This window comes from Pieris napi, chromosome 3, assembly GCF_905475465.1.
Source record: "Pieris napi chromosome 3, ilPieNapi1.2, whole genome shotgun sequence".
In the NCBI taxonomy this organism is placed as follows: Eukaryota; Metazoa; Arthropoda; class Insecta; order Lepidoptera; family Pieridae; genus Pieris; species Pieris napi.
In genome coordinates this window covers 7301779-7318488 of record NC_062236.1, presented here as the reverse complement: position 1 = coordinate 7318488, position 16710 = coordinate 7301779, and the positions used below count along the sequence as shown (strand labels likewise).

General features: G+C 33.3%; 1 protein-coding gene across 1 annotated transcript; it reads left to right on the top strand.

Moving 5' to 3' along the window:
* Nucleotides 1-12186: 12186 nt before the first annotated feature.
* LOC125063593 (homeobox protein bagpipe-like) lies at nt 12187-16372 on the top strand. Its single transcript, XM_047670101.1, has 2 exons — nt 12187-12541; nt 15470-16372. The coding sequence occupies exons 1-2, from the start codon at nt 12229-12231 to the stop codon at nt 16342-16344; spliced, it is 1188 nt and encodes a 395-aa protein (XP_047526057.1). The 5' UTR covers nt 12187-12228; the 3' UTR covers nt 16345-16372.
* Nucleotides 16373-16710: the final 338 nt, after the last annotated feature.

Below are 16710 nucleotides of genomic sequence, written 5' to 3'. Positions count from 1 at the left end.
ATAATCAATAACTAAGATTTTACAAGACAAGTACATAACATACATTTGGTTTGAAGACCAACTTAAATTGCAATGGGTGGAATCTGCAACCCTATTACGGGTACGAGATACGGAACCAATAGATATGATCTGTAACAGAAGTATAACTGAATAAAATTATATATATCTCTTCTTTTTGTGTTGTGTTACTGTTAATCGGCGATACGAACAAATTAATTATAAACAAATGATTCTGTGTATTTTTTTAAGTATTTATAGAAATAAAGATTATAGAAACCATAAAATCTTAGCAGACAAGGAGTCCCGATCGTATCTGCTAGTTTCTATATAGGGTGTAAAAAGATGGTGCAAGCAGAAATAGTGACAAATGAAACAGTGTTTGCTAAATAAAGTTATCCATTGTAATAGGTTATAATTAATACAAACAATATTTCATATGTTTAATTTCACAGCTTAGAAATCTTAAATTGCCAAAGAAAGCTCCGCCGCTACCCAATAATAGATATACTCTGTTGATAGTCGGATTTTATTCATTACGTGACTTAGATTCTCTAATTACTATCTCAAGTAAGAATCTAGTCTTTAGCGCTGTCAATTATATCAATTAATGGTTTGACAGCCCAAAAAATAGATTTATGTTTGATTGACGTTATAATATAGACAAAAAAAAAACAAACAAACATATTGTTTCGATAGATAGGAATTATTAAGAACTATTTTTTTAGATTAGCCTTTATAACATGTTTAGCAGTGTACACGGCGTTTCTCAGCGTTATCAGTGTTCAATACATGTGCACAGTTTAATGTTCTCATTCTGTTTTACTCAATTAATTGCTGACCGATGATCTGGGTTCGATGTAAAATAAGATCATTAATATCGATTTGTTAGTCACGCTTCATGCTGATGAGAATTCGCAGGAATCCGAAGAAACGGTTAAACTACGTTATTGATATGTTTTATTGGACTTTGGTGGGGAATTATTTTACATTTATTTTTTAGATATAAGACTCAGGTTAAAACATTGTACTTTCGAATCAGGGTAGAATTGGGGACACTAAATTAATTATAAGTTTTTAAGGAAATCTGAAGATATCTAAGCCTATGAAACTAATAGCTATGATTATTATTAATATTATACCTAACGTCGTGAAACGGATTATCAAACACCTTATCTTAGGAGAAGAAGTTCTATCTATAAGTGCTTTAAGCTCTAGATCAATATAATATTTATTTAAGCACCTAACATGAACGCTATTTCAATATAGACTTTGATATAAAAAAACGCGAAATCTACTTGTTAAAAATTGTCAGGAAAACAAACACAGGCTAGGATTTTAATAGCATAAGTAAAATTTAATATCTAAGTAAAAATAATTGTATACAACGAAAAAATCTGAAAATAACTGAAATAATTTTCATCAAATAGGTATGCTCTGCTGAAAGGAAGAGAAGCGTTATGGCTGTAACTGTTTTAGCTAGATACGTACTAAATCTAATAGAAACCGCGGAGTTCTCATGTCGAGACCCAAAAGTTAAAAGTAAAAAAGGGCAAGTAAAGTAACGATAAATGACATTTCTTCATCTACTTTACTTATACTTTACGTTATATTAATAACAAGCAAAATTATCCGTTTCGGTGTATTAAAATCTCTATACATATTAACATTAAAACGAAAGATTTTCTTAATTTTTTCATTCGAGTTCAGAGTTTTTGCATGTGGCGCCACAACACCGCGTGGAAGCAATAATTCAATGACCAAATTTAACGCCAAACACGTCACCCCGATATTGACCATGTTTTTATATCTGACATTTGAACCGTTTGTTGAGGGCATCCCTATTTTATTTGCTTGGTTCGAAATTTGAATATGGCTTAATGAACACTATATTTTTATTACTTTTATTTGTGGTCGGAGAGATGATAATTATTGATAAGCATGGATAGAAATCATTATTGTGAATGATTTTAATCATTGGAAATGAAATGATGGTTTTCTTAATCTATTAAAAGCAAGTAGGTGATTAGCCTGGGTCTGAGAGTTGTTTATTTACTTGATATTTTTCTTACGGACGAGAAAGTTTGCACATTAATATTAAATTATTTTATGAGTTCCGGGGCTCAAATTCAGGACCAAAGGGTTGATACTATATTTTAAAAAATCTATTTTTTTTTAGTAATATCAAGTATATTTCCAAAAATATTGTCATAATTGAAAAATATGAGTCGAGTTTTCGATACTTTAAATCAGGGAATTTAAAACTCGGACAGTAATATCGATAATGCATTTAAAAATTTTGAAAATCTATCAAAAGTTCCCGCAGATTTTAATTTTTTTTAACTCTTAAACACGTTGCAGACCACTTAAGTTGGGCGGTGAGGGGCGTCATATTGACAAGCTAATATAATTTATTGGCGCACCGGCGCCGCGCCACGGTTCACGTATTTTTTGCCCCATAGATTGTGACCCTAGATTTGTCAATGCTCTGATTGTCGGGTCCAAATCTAAAAAACGGTTGCGTATGACGGAAAGTGAATTTACGATTATTCATTAAGATACTGAATATATATTTTGTTCGATATTGCAGAATGAGTGATATGAGTTGTTGTAAAGCTCATTTGATGTCAGGCCTTGGAAATTTAATTAAATGACCTCGCCTAAACATTAAATATATGCGCTTGTAATAAAAATTTTAAGCCTTTTTTTTTAAGACAATTCACACCAATTGACCTAGTCCCACGCTAAGCTGGTGAAGCTTGTGTTATGGGTACTAGGCAACGGATATACATACATATTATAGATAGATAGACATATAAATATATATTTGAACACCCAAGACCTAAGCACAACACCAAATGCTCATCACATCGATGTTCGTCTCAGCCGGGGATCGAACCCGGGACCCATGGATACGCAGTCAGGGGTACTAACCACAAGACCAATGAGTTTTAGTTTTGGCCTAAGCCAAGACTGTTGGTGCAAAGGAATTTATTTACTTAAACAGGCTTATAGTATGTTTAATATAGAAAAGACTATTAATGAAAGAGTGGTTTATGTTTATATGTAATAATTGGCTTATACCTAGTATATATAATATTTAAATATGTATAAGGAACTGTGTTGGCCTAGTGGCCTCAGCGTGCGACTCTCTGAGGTTGTAGGTTCGATCCCAGCTGTGCACATTCTTTCTATGTGCGCATTTAACATTCGCTCGAACGGTGAAGGAAAACATCGTGAGGAAACCGGCTTGCCTTAGACCCAAAACGTCGACGCACCTACTTGCCTATTTACAAATGACCATGAAACAGATACAGAAATCTGAGGCCCAGACCTAAAAAGTTTGCAGCGCCACTGATTATTATTATTAATTAAGTAGGAGACAATGTAGTTAATTGTATATTTTTAGTGCTAATAAGGGTAGGTACTCTGCTACCGGGACAAAACTTTTTAAATTAATTTGGGATTCATTTAATTTTTTTACTATTACTTTTGTGTACAACGTAATTATGTTCTATATTAATAATAATTAGAAATGGATAAATAGAAAACTATATAAATCTTTATATATATGTATAATTCTTCTGTGAGTGTGTATGTCACTGAACTTCTCTCAAACGACTGGACCGATTTTGATGAAATTTTTTGTGTGTGTTCAAGGGGATCTGGGAATGGTTTAGATTCACAAATCAGCCCGGCAGGTGGCGCTGCAGTCGGTACTTTCATACTTTAATATCCTAATAGCTTGAAATATCATGCAGGACAACGTCTGTGGGATCCACTAGTGAATTTATAAAATTTTGGCGCATGGAAAGTACCTACCGGTGACCCTAGAGCTGGTACCTACCTGGCTCAGTAAATCGGTAAGTATCGCAATACAGCGAGGAAATGTTGCATAAAAGTTACACTGCCACAGGGACCATTGTTTTTAAATTGGTTTTAGTTTTCTATTTATCCAGTTTAAATTATTATTACTGAGTTAAGATTGTATTATATTAGTGTTATTAAATTACTTACTGTATTATCAGTGAATTTATAATATTATTATTATTGTATATGAGTTTTAATATCATTTTAAATAACACGATTGTTTGTTTCTTTTTCAAGATTTTAAAAATTTTTTTTTCAAAAGATCATGTGCTATGTTGTAGAATAAAACTTATAATAGGGATTAATAATATTCATATTTAAGAGTTATAATATGTAAATAGCGCCCATTTCTTTCTTTTAAATTATGTTTCCGTTGTAATGAAACGTGATAAATCAATTAAGAGTTAAAAAACTGAATTGAATAGCATTTTTGACATAGTCACTTGGTAATAACATTCTTCAACTAATTCAGACACATGAACACCGTTTAAAAATGCAATAGATAACCTAATACCCGATTCAGATGTGTTCAATCGACAATTCCAATAACATCAAGTGGGCAATGACGCGTGTGACGTCAGCGAATCGCGATCTGTGACGTCATTAGTTCGTCATTACGCGTCAAATTGAATAGTGTTTATAAGTGTTCGATAAATTCATTAAATACTGTTCGTCTTAGATCATAGATTCTCGTTCGCGTTCTCATATCTGAAGTTTAGGTTATACATATATTGTTTGTTTGATTGATTATTTATCTTTGGACAAAGTAGATAAGCCCTCTTGAAACACCAATGTATATGATACCCACAACCTTTTATTTCGCCTGTCAAAAAGTCCAGAGAGAAAACTTGATGTCTATGCTAGTAGTACGAACTAGACTGTCTACCGACAAGATTTATTTTATATTTCGGCCATACAATACGCAGAGGCAATGAGAGAAACTGGTTATATTTGATAACACAGGAAGCAAAAGACTACGTGGCCGTTCACCAACCAGATGGAACAATCAAGTGAAAGACCTCAAAACTACAATGATAAGGCGCTGGACAGAAACCGATGCAAACAGATTGTCCTCACCAGATGTTTCCTTGGTGACCACGACGCTCAGAAATGAGCTACTGACTGAAGAGAGAAGAGGTATATAGGTACATTTCCACAAAATAATAATCTAGTACCACAACAATCTTGAACTTAATAAATAGGCCTGTGTATACGGTACGTAATTTTTTGTGTCTTAAGTCATGCCATAAGATCTTGTTCCTCATTGTGTCGAAGGAAATGTACACAGCACAACCTGGGTGCTGTGTACATTGATTATCAGAGCTGAGGATCACCAGGTTATTATTGCTTGAAATCTATACGATATCAGGGGATAACAAAAAATATATAATATTGGGGGAGAAAAGCTGAGTACAAAGGCTTACCTACTATAAAGTTTACGATTATCTAGTTGATTAAAGGGCTTCTTCTAATTAATTTGCGATATGTTTTTTAAAATAAGTGTTGTTTGCCATAGTCATTTTGTATGATGATTTGATATTTTAAAGGGTAGGGCCGGATTTTTCTCTCGGCCTACACCCTCCGTCTTCTTTCCCGATGAGTCGTGGAATAAGTGATACCTGTATGTTGTATTCCATAGTAAACATATTTTATTTTTTACTTTTTATTTTAACAAGCGACGCCGCGAGCGCAGTACTATTATAAATATCTAACATTAACCACGTGTTCGTCTGTAACCGATACTATAATCATCCCCTTGTCCATTTACACTGATTTCAATGTTTGAGGAAGATATTTTATTTCCACTTTTTATGAAGGGCACTATGCCAGCAAGATGTCTGGATATATTAGCTTTGAAAAATTAAAATATTGCAACTATGTTTTAAGAATTTAATTTAAATTATATATCTTCATTAGAGGTCTTGCGATAATGATAGTTTAAGCTATCAAATATTCAAAACTTCAATGACAGCAATGGTTTTCGCTCCTTCAACATGCTAAAGTTATGTACAATAAAAGTACCTAATTATTTGAGACTTTGTCACATAGGTTTTAATAAGTAAATCTTTTCGGAATCCTTTAGATATTCTTTTCCTCTATAAAGTTGTGGAATACGCTTTAACTTTGGTCTAGCATCCTCTTTATCTCTTTTTAAAGCAACAATTGTGTATCTCCTTCTACAGGTTAAACCATAGACTAATCTAGATAGTGCACGAATTTTGGCAACTTTATATTTATAATGTTTTAATGATTAAGATTAGTACGTATACGGTTTGCACGACTCTTTGTTACTTTCAGACTTTTATGTTTATAATATTTTATTTTTATTAGAGCAAAAAGTTGTGAATTAATAAATCTATTATGTTAACACGAAAATAACATATTTTATTTCCATAGAAAACTGTTAGTCTGGCCCTCTAGCGGCCACTAGACTATTCCTTTTTTTAATAAAATGAAAAATCCTATTAGGTGCTAATGCATAAAAGAGCATTAAAAAATTATGATCATTTGGGGTATATTTTTCTGGATTGTTATAATTATAAATTAGTAATTAAGTCGAGATTAAATTAATATTTTTAGAGACATCTAGTAGGCAATAGCGGAACTTTGATAAGTCATGTAAGCTTTATAGAACTGCAGTGCGCCCGTAAAACGTGCTACGCATAGACGGATTTTTACGCGACACTAGAGGGCGTTAAAATACTTAAGAACGTCGGGAGAAAAGTCGGAAATTTTGATCAACCATTTTTATTTAATGAATTATACTTAGTTCGATTTAATTTATAGTCTTGAATATTATATTTTTTTTTAATCCTGACGCTTTTTTTCATCCGGGATCTTAGAATCGATTCTAATAGAGCGTTCTTTACGTTGTAGATTAAAATAACAAAGGTATTATAGATGGCAATTAATATTTATTTCTTGGTCTCCATAAAATTATGAAAAATTAACGCCACCTCTTCATTAAAATAAATATATAATTTCTACGGCTATTAATAATCATGTTCAATTGGCGCTTAGATATTGGTTACATTGTATATAGTTTTTTTGTAAATTCTCCATTTGTCGTAAATTTTTATGATTTGTTGAAAGTATTTTCAATTCGAAAATGAATCATCGACAAAATCGATGTATTGTCGATAAACAGTGAAAGTGCTCTCAGATTGTTTATAATCTTCAATTAACTGACGCTAATGTACTTTAAATTTAGGTTAGTAGGTATTCACTTACGTACGAGGTAAATCCGTAATTGACTGAAAATTAAATTATAGGTACTCTATATTTTAGTAAATGTTATGCAGATGATGTATATCCTTTACGTAATCACAATAAAGAATATTTAAATGTAAAAATATATTACCTAAAACAACTCAAATCAAACGTTGATACGTAGCTATAATGCTTAAAGCAGTTTAGTCATCAAAATCAAGGAGTTCCCATTGTAACTTTTGTCTAGAAGCGCGCGCAATTTATATTATGACAGATGACATTCCATTTTTTTCTTATCTGTGCCCGCGCCTGCTTTGCGCGTTTGGCGCCATTCATACGATAAATAGTCATTTGTTTATTAGATTCATAGCGAATTATTAACATTAAATAAAGTAGGGATAATAATTGCACACAAGTAAAGGGTTTTTCAACAAGAACTTTGTTTTCTAAAACAAAATAAAACAAAGAATTTAGAGGAAAATGAATAAAATTTTTATTGTATTACAAAGAGAAAAGTTTGGCAATTATGAATGAAAAATGATATCTGGCAAATGTCCACCACGACCACGCTGACAGATGTTGATTCTTTCATCAAAATTTTTAATCACTTTTTGGCAAAATGGAGGGTCTATTTCGTTAATGACATCACGGATTTTGAGTTTTAAGGCTGCAATCGATTCGATTGGCTCCGTATAGACTCTGTCTTTAACATAGCCCCACAAAAAATAATCCAGTGGTGTTAAATCACACGATCTGGCTGGCCACTTAACAGCTGAATTTCGCGAAATTAGGCGCTCGGGAAATTTGGTTTGCAATAAATTGATCGTTTCATTGGCTGTGTGACATGTGGCACCGTCCTGTTGAAACCACATTTCAGTGATATCCATGTCATCAATAATAGGCCAAAATTTAGTGGTTATCATCTCGCGATACCGTGATCCATTGACTGTTACCGCATTTCCAGCCTCATCTTCGAAAAAAAACGGCCCAATCACGCCTCCAGACCACATAGTGCACCACACAGTAACACGTTGAGTATGCAAAGCCTTCTCAATAATTGCTTTAGGATTTTCAGAAGCCCAAATGCGACAATTTTGCTTGTTGACGTACCCTGACAAATGAAAATGGGCTTCGTCTGAAAAAATGATTTTTTCAGAAAAACCAGCAGGTTGTTCCTGAATGAACTGAGCGAATCTGCGGCGATTTGAATGGTCGATCAGCTTTAATTCCTGCACCAGTTGAATCTTGTAAGGCTTCAAAGCCAAATCCTTTCGCAAAATTCGCCATGTTGTGCTTTTGGATAACCCCAATTGTTGAGAACGTCGTGAAATTGACAAATTTTGATCTTCTTCAACACTGTGGCTCACGGCGGCGATGTTTTCTGTTGAACGACCCGGTCGAACACGTGTTGGTGTTGGCACATTTTGTACCGAGCCTGTCGTCTCAAATTTCGCGACCAAATTCTTAACAGCGGTCTCAGAAGGACGATTATGCTGGCCGAAAATATCACGAATTTTACGAAATGTAACTTTAACAGAACCACCGAGTTTTCGAGCGAAATTGAATTCATTGTAATAATTGCCAAAGCACCTGCTACGAATACCGCCAAAAACTAAATGTCAAAACTATCACGTTCTCGGTGTTGCCACAATTGAAAAACAAACTTCTTGTTGAAATACCCTTTATATATTTATCGTATGTTTACAATAAAACACACTCGTTGTACCTACCCTGAGTCAGGGGAGATGCTTTTAATAATAGGATATGTTTGTAATTGCTACGGTTTAGTAATTGCCGCACTTATAATATGTATATGAAAACCAAAATTGAGCAGAACTGTAGCAGACTTGGCTCGTACACTGCTGTTTTGATAACAATAAAGCGTGCAAGTTTCCGATGTTGACATCCCTAATTCATACGCTGTTTCTTCATTCTAGACAACTTTTCAATTTCAACAACAAAGTATTCACAATATTTATCAATAATTTTTTATTTCTATTAATAAATTATAACAACGAGCACTCTATTCGCGTTTTATATTTCATTTAGATGATGTTCATTAATGGATGAGTGGATATCAGATACCGGTAAGTGTACTACAGAGTTGGGAGAAATAGATCCGCTAAAATCATGTATTCTGGATATTAAGAATTAGACACAAATTTAATAACTTTTCCTCTACATTAATAATTGAGTTTGTTCAACACTAGTACGAATTTTTTAACTGACTAAACAGCCCGTGTTATCAATTTTTATTTATAGCTTTGTTTGACAAGCGGACTGAAATTTACTCAATTTATAAAACCCCCCCACCAACTCTCGCAAGACTAAAGCCGCCCACCAAAATCACGTGTATTTTTTACGAAGAATTTTGAAAAATCATAATATTAAATATAAATGGTAAAAGGTATAAATTATAATCTAATTCTGTTCTAGAAAATATCATGATAAAAATATCTAGACTGAAAGCAGCCTAGGGCAATCAAGTTCGTGCCCCCATAGGTACATGCCCCCATATATACGTGTCCCCATAATGTGTAATTCCTATAACACTGACTTTTACGTGCTCCTCTACTTTTTTTCAGCGACATTTAAAAACGTTGTAGTAATTTTGTCATTTGTGTTTTTACCTATTATTTTTATTTTTTTATTTGTAGTTGTGTCATAAAAAATCTTTATATAACAGGGAACAAACGGGCAGGAGGCTCTTCTGATGTTGTTACGGCTGCCCATGGACACTCTCAGAGGTCTCGCGAGTACGTTGCCCTTTAGGAAGTTAAAAAATATGCACCGAGTCTATACATTTGTAACTCTACACCAAATAAGTGGTGTTTGCGGCTGCACTCTACAGATATCGTTTTATTATCGACATTGATTCGCCTCTTAACCGCACTGTAAGTGGTTAACCCATATTGGATTTATATGATTGAGCTTTAAAGGTTAAACGAATATATTAAAGGAAGGGAACTAAGAACTCATACAATCCAACTGGCTCTATATATTTATTTATCAATATAAATATGACAGACACATCACAAATATTTAAATTTGGCGCTACAACCTTTTTAGGTCTGGGCCTCAGATTTCTGTATCTATTTCATGATCATTTGGTAATCTAATAGGCAAGTAGGTTGACTTTTTAGCTCTAAGACAAGCTGGTTTCTTCACGTGGTTTACCTTCACCGTTCGAGCGAATGTTAAATGCGCACATAGAAAGAAAGTCCATTGGTGCACAGCCGGATCGAACCTACGACCTCAGGGATGAGAGTCGCACGCTGATGCCACTAGGCCAACACTGCTCAACAAATATTTACATATATAAATATATATATACAATTATAGAAATGACCTTAAATTGTTTCCTTAGATTTTTAATTAAATTATTAGTAACACAACTAAAAATACTTAAATAGAAAACTATATTGCTACGAAAATGTAAACATAGCAATTTATAGTGCATATATATACATCCAAACCAGAGATAAACATAGGTAGGTAGGTACCTATTATAGGGTAAATATATTTTTTAGGGTTTCCGGGTCATCCATAAACTAACCATAAACTATCTATAAACTTTTTTCTATGCTAAGCTTAGGAAATGTACAATTTACATTTTTTTACAGGATAGCGAGCATAGATACGGGACGCCCAAAAAGGACAGTCATCGCAGACAATGTAGTGGATGCGTTGTCGGCCTTTGAGGGAGGTGTTTACCTACATACTCTTTCTTTAAACGGCGGTTGTATCTACCAGGGAAAAGCCACGGTAATCAATCATAGAACCAATATCTTAAATCTCATATTTCTTATCTATTACTTAAGTAAGGCTAATGAATTATATTATAAAGTAATGTAGGTACCTACTCAAAACTAAAAACAATGGGTTCTTTCCCATTTGCACAAATCTTTACGAAATTGCTTAATGCCCACAAATTAATCTAAATATTTAGACCAATTGGACTAATGGTCCTTCATGAAAAGAACGTACCAATTCTTAAAAGGCCGGCAACGCAAGTCCTTATGATTGTCCATGTATCACTTAATGTCAGCCGAGCCTGCCCGTTTTCGAAATTATTAACTCCAAAAGCGGCGTATTTATTATATTGATTTATCAATAAGCATATCTTGCTATTAATCAGCTGATATTGTAGTTAATCGAACCCAAGACTTCCTTTCAAGCCACGTGAGAGTTTATATTTAATAAAAGCATAAACGATTATAACTAAAATTGGATAATATTCATACTTAAATACACCCAAAAACATTCCCCATTTGACATTTATACGTCAAATACAAAAGACCCGTCGGAAAAGCTCACTATTGAAAAGAAAAACATTAATTGTTGACATTTCCACTCTCAAGTTTTTATTGGCCGCCTATTAGCGAGCTCCCACCTGATTGGTTTATTTAAATAGGCCAGTGGCGACGGAAAGGGATGGCTGTAGGGGTTGAGGTATAAGGCTATATGAAAGACAGAGACGGATAGACACTTCTCAAGCACTTACCGAGACTACTCTTTGCATTAACAGCCCATGAGTGAGAGCAATATAGATTGGCCTTTATTGTATTTAATAATTTTTATATAAAGAAATACTGAATTTTAAAGTGTGTATAGCCTATTAGAATGGTTTAACACGTATTTCTAATGAAAATAAACTGTATTTAAGGTCAGATGTTTAATTAGTAAAATTTTAAATACTCATAAAATACGATTATAAATTTTAAGATATTTTAAAACCTTATAACAAAATACTTACACTATCAATAAGCCTTCTCACATAGTTTTACAGAATATAGATTATCGCAAGTATAATTCACAGGTTTAATTAAGGTAAAAACGGTCAATTTATGGCGAGCGTAGTGCAATCAACCCGTAAATACCCGTAACCCGGACGATCAAATCAAGCCCACGTAAACATCTTCAAGAAAAACTCAACGATCCCCACTACTTAGCTACTTCTCAAGCTTTTTAAAAAAACGACCGCCCTCAACTATCGCTATCTTACTTTATCGCGTTAGAATTGTGTGGAAAAATAGATCGTCCATCTCGCTCGAAGGCTTAGCAAGCAGGCGGGCAAAACACGCAAAGTTTATTCGTTTGTAAGCTTTGTGGTGAGACGCGCGTGAAGTGCTTCAAATAAATGTGCGAATAATGGAGTCGAAAATTAAAACGTACCCAAATCTAACATTAGAATGCGAAAAAACAAATTTAAATTTGACGACGCCGTTCTCTATAAACGACATTTTGACTAAGGAGCAATCGAAGTGTGAATTTGAAAATGGAATGTTTCCATTTGGCGGGAGAGTGAATTTTTTGAAACCGGCCAGTTTCAAAGATGGATTTCCTAAAAAGGAGGTTATAGAAAAGAGTATGAAATACTATGACGAGTGTAATTATCGAGATTACAGCGACGATGGCGCTCTGGATATGTCAAGAAAAACACTGCCAGTCACGGAATTGTCAGGTAAATAACCTAATTAATATCTTTGTATTACATTTATTTGTAAACATGGATAATTTTTCCTTATATTATTAAAAAATTGTTTTATAAAAATTACATAATAACAGTTACCTATTGAGTAAAAGAAATAATATTTTCCATAGATGCATAGTTGTTGCAAACTTAGCACCTTATATTGGAATAGACGCTGTTTTAATATAGGTTTATATAACATAACCTTTAAATGATACTGTGAAGCTTCTTTGTGGATTTTTATGTAACCTAACATTAGTTAAGTAACATATAGATATTTTAGTTAATAATTACCGCACAGCAAATGCTAGCAATTATCGCACACTTGAAGCTACAATGAGCCCTTTAGTTTCTCCCACACTAAATTGTAATATAACATTCTTGTTTCCGATAATGTCCAATAGGTTGACTACACTATATTGAAGTGTCACTTAGATTTAAGAACTCTTGAATAAGCCTAAGTTTTTTGTTAGCATCGTAACCCATTACCCCTATTTTATGTTAGTTATAATTTGATGTTTTAAACAATTAAAGCCAGTTGACACCCAGCTTCGAACAAAGAGTTTCATTTAACATACATTTGAACATTTATGCAACAACCGCCACCGAACTTAACTGGCATATTATTGAATATATTGCGACAAAACTAGAATCAGAATGTTTCGAAACGGCCTCGCTTTACTTTGAATGACGTTGTATTTTAGTATCAATGCAGAACATAATAATATATATCTACTAGCTGCCCCCGCGAACTTCGTTTCTCCTTAATGTAATGATTGTATCATTGTACTTAGCCTACCTTTTTAGTACATACCAACATGGAACATTTGGAGCACACCAGAGACTGTTCGGTTTTCTGGAATGAAAACTTTTTAGGTTTTTCTGTGATTTTTCTCTATATTATAAACCTCAAAATTCAAGTCATAATGTTTTAATTAAGTGAAAATTAAGAGTTGTATGTATTTTTATGTGCTGTATAACAACTAAAAACATAAAATTTTATCTAAAAAAATAAAAATTAAGGGGTGGACCACCCTTAACATTTAGGGGTTTGAATAGATAATAGTCGATTCACAGATTTGGTAAATATACATTAAAAAATTGATAAGAATCGGTCGAGCCGTTTCGGAGGAGTAGGTATGGGAACGAACATTGTGACACGAGAAATTTATATATTGGATATATCAATATCTATTAATTTTGACAGATCCAAAAATATTACATGAGATTAAACAAGACGTAAAACTTTGTTCGATAAATGCCACGTTACTTAAAGTATTATTTTTTTATTATTTCCTCACCACGATAATTATTTAATAAGTATTGTCTTCGGCATTACCGTTGGTGTTTGGAGAACCTTTGCTTTTGTGAAAATCTGTTTGTTTATTTAGTTTTTTTTTTTAATTTTAAAGCGTATGCTATTTATAACTTTATCCATTGATTGGTAAAGTAACATTAGTATATTGTAAGATTTATATTGTAAGATTAGTATTGTTAATTCAGCATCCTGTCTAGCCGATTGGCCATGGGGCAGACACATTTCTGCGTCTGTTTCATGATTCTTTTGTTTTGGCAAGCAGTTCAGCAATTCAATCATTTTCATCTATGGTATCTACGTGTTCTGTCACATAGACTCATAGCGTCAAATGGGGATTTCTAAAGAACAATTTTGACAAAAAAATAAATATAGCTTTTTAGCTAAGCTAACCTAATCTACCTTTCATCATGTGAAACTTTTTAATGATTTTTTGGTCAATTATAACACAGAGCACGCTTCTAGTTTCATTTCTTATTACTAAACTGGCACACTGTACGTTAAAAGCCAAAACAGATTGAAAAGAGTTCGAATTTTAAAAATTCAAATTACTTACCCGCAACTAATGATTAGCGGCGGAAGACAAATGACATTTGACAATACGCGCGTAATGGCGCATTCAGAATGGCGACGTCCCCACTTGGCACTTACGACCCTCATTACTTAAGTGATGACGCTTAAAAGCACTAAGCATTCAATCAAGTAATTACTAGGTACGACACGTGTCTTGCCTTGAGCTATGTATGAATAGACTTTAATGTTTAATTCGCTAGACAGTAATGCGTCATGACTTTTTACTTTTGCCTCTATATTGACAGTTAGGACTTTTAAATGTTTTTCTTTCAAATTTCAAAAATAATAATAATAATTCGATTAGTATGTTAAAAATACTTTGTTTATTTCAAAGACTATATTAAATAACAAATACAATCTATTATGTCATATATAACTCTATTCCCTACTTACATGCTAAATTAAAATAATATTTATTTTCTTAATAACGGTTTATCTAATTAATATATATACCTAATACCTATGTTTTCAAAAAGTATCCTGAATAAAAATACGTTATATATTTAATTAATTATATGTTTTTACAAAGGCGTCTTGAACATATTGATTAATGGTGTATGGACAATAAAGAAGGCCCTAAAGACAAAGGTCTATAAAAAATCCCTAATTGAGATTAGGTACTGAATGTCTGACATACCTACCTATGCCTATCCTATGGATTTTGAACTCCTCTCTCTCTGTATTTGTTTAATGTATAATATGTATTTAATGTTCCTACTAATATTCGTAAACACATATAATAAAACACATTAAACCAAGAAATCAATTGTTGATGTGTCAACTTTTAACACGCAAAGCAAGACTTAGAAACAAACAAGTGAAAGCTTTTCCTTATTGTCGTTATTCTGATAATGGATCTTTTGTTACTAAAAGGAAATATGGTGACATTAAATTAATTTGATAACTCTGCGACTATTTGATTACGTATTAATGCGGTTATAACGTGCTAAGCGAGAAACCGATACTTTAACTTAACTCAGCGTTTTATAAAATTAGCAAACGCATTTAATAATATCTTGATTTTGTTTCAGATGACTACGACTCAAGATCATCACACACGGGCTCACCAGTGCGTCAAAATTCGTCTCCAAATTCTGACATAGGCTACAAACCGTTCAACCTACACTACGAACGAAAATGCACCACGCCTCCCCCAGATACACGACTTATGCACTCCCCAAACTACACAATAGAATACTCACAAAACAGCGGCAGAAAAAAGCGATCGCGCGCAGCATTCTCCCACGCCCAAGTCTACGAGCTGGAGAGAAGATTCAGCCAGCAACGATACCTATCTGGACCCGAGCGCGCTGACTTAGCTGTAAGTCTTAAGCTAACGGAAACACAAGTGAAAATTTGGTTCCAAAACCGTCGATACAAAACCAAACGCAAGCAACTACAAATGCAAGAAAGCGGGATGTTGGCAGCGGCCGCAGCAGCAGCAAATCACGCAAGAAAGGTAGCTGTAAAAGTACTCGTTAACAACAACGGACAAGCGATACCAGATCTCAAATATCAGAACCCTTTAAGCAAGACAGTAAATCCAGCGTTGTTTGCGCCACCGATTCTAGAAGGGTCACCTATTTGGAAGCATTTTGCGGGAATGTATGGAGTTGATTTTACGAAAAATCCGGAATATAAAGCGCTGTTACAGGAATCATACAATCAAGCAGTTTTGCAATCACTATATTCACCCCATATTGGAGTTAATTATCCGAATATACCGCTGCCGTACATGTATTACCCCGGTCATCCGTTTGGGATGCCCTTGTCTTGTGATCTCGATAGAAACCAAGGTGAAAGTAGTAGGGAAAATAAGGAGTTCGATAAAAAAGATAGCAAAAGAGTTGATATTAATGAAAACAGTAATGAGAGTATGGCCAGTAACATTGAAATTGAAAATTAGTATGACGATGTTGTATAACTACTTATTTAAAATCACAAAGAACGAAATGACAGTGCAATATGAAATAGTATATCATTCATCCATTCATCATAATTATAAAGTCTTTATAAAGACTTTATATTAACATATAATTGAAAATTATAAAGTCTTTATAAATTTAAAATATTAAATAAAAAAAAATAAAAAATATTTGAAAATGTAAGTCTATGAAAAACCTTGGTTGAACTGAAATGTGTAAAATATAACTTTTAATAATATTAAAATTTAAAAACCTACAAGTCAACCAATTTGTACCACTGTAAAGAAATATTAAAACCAAAGTCGACAACCAAAGAAATTAGAATAAGTTTTATTAGGTAGAACATT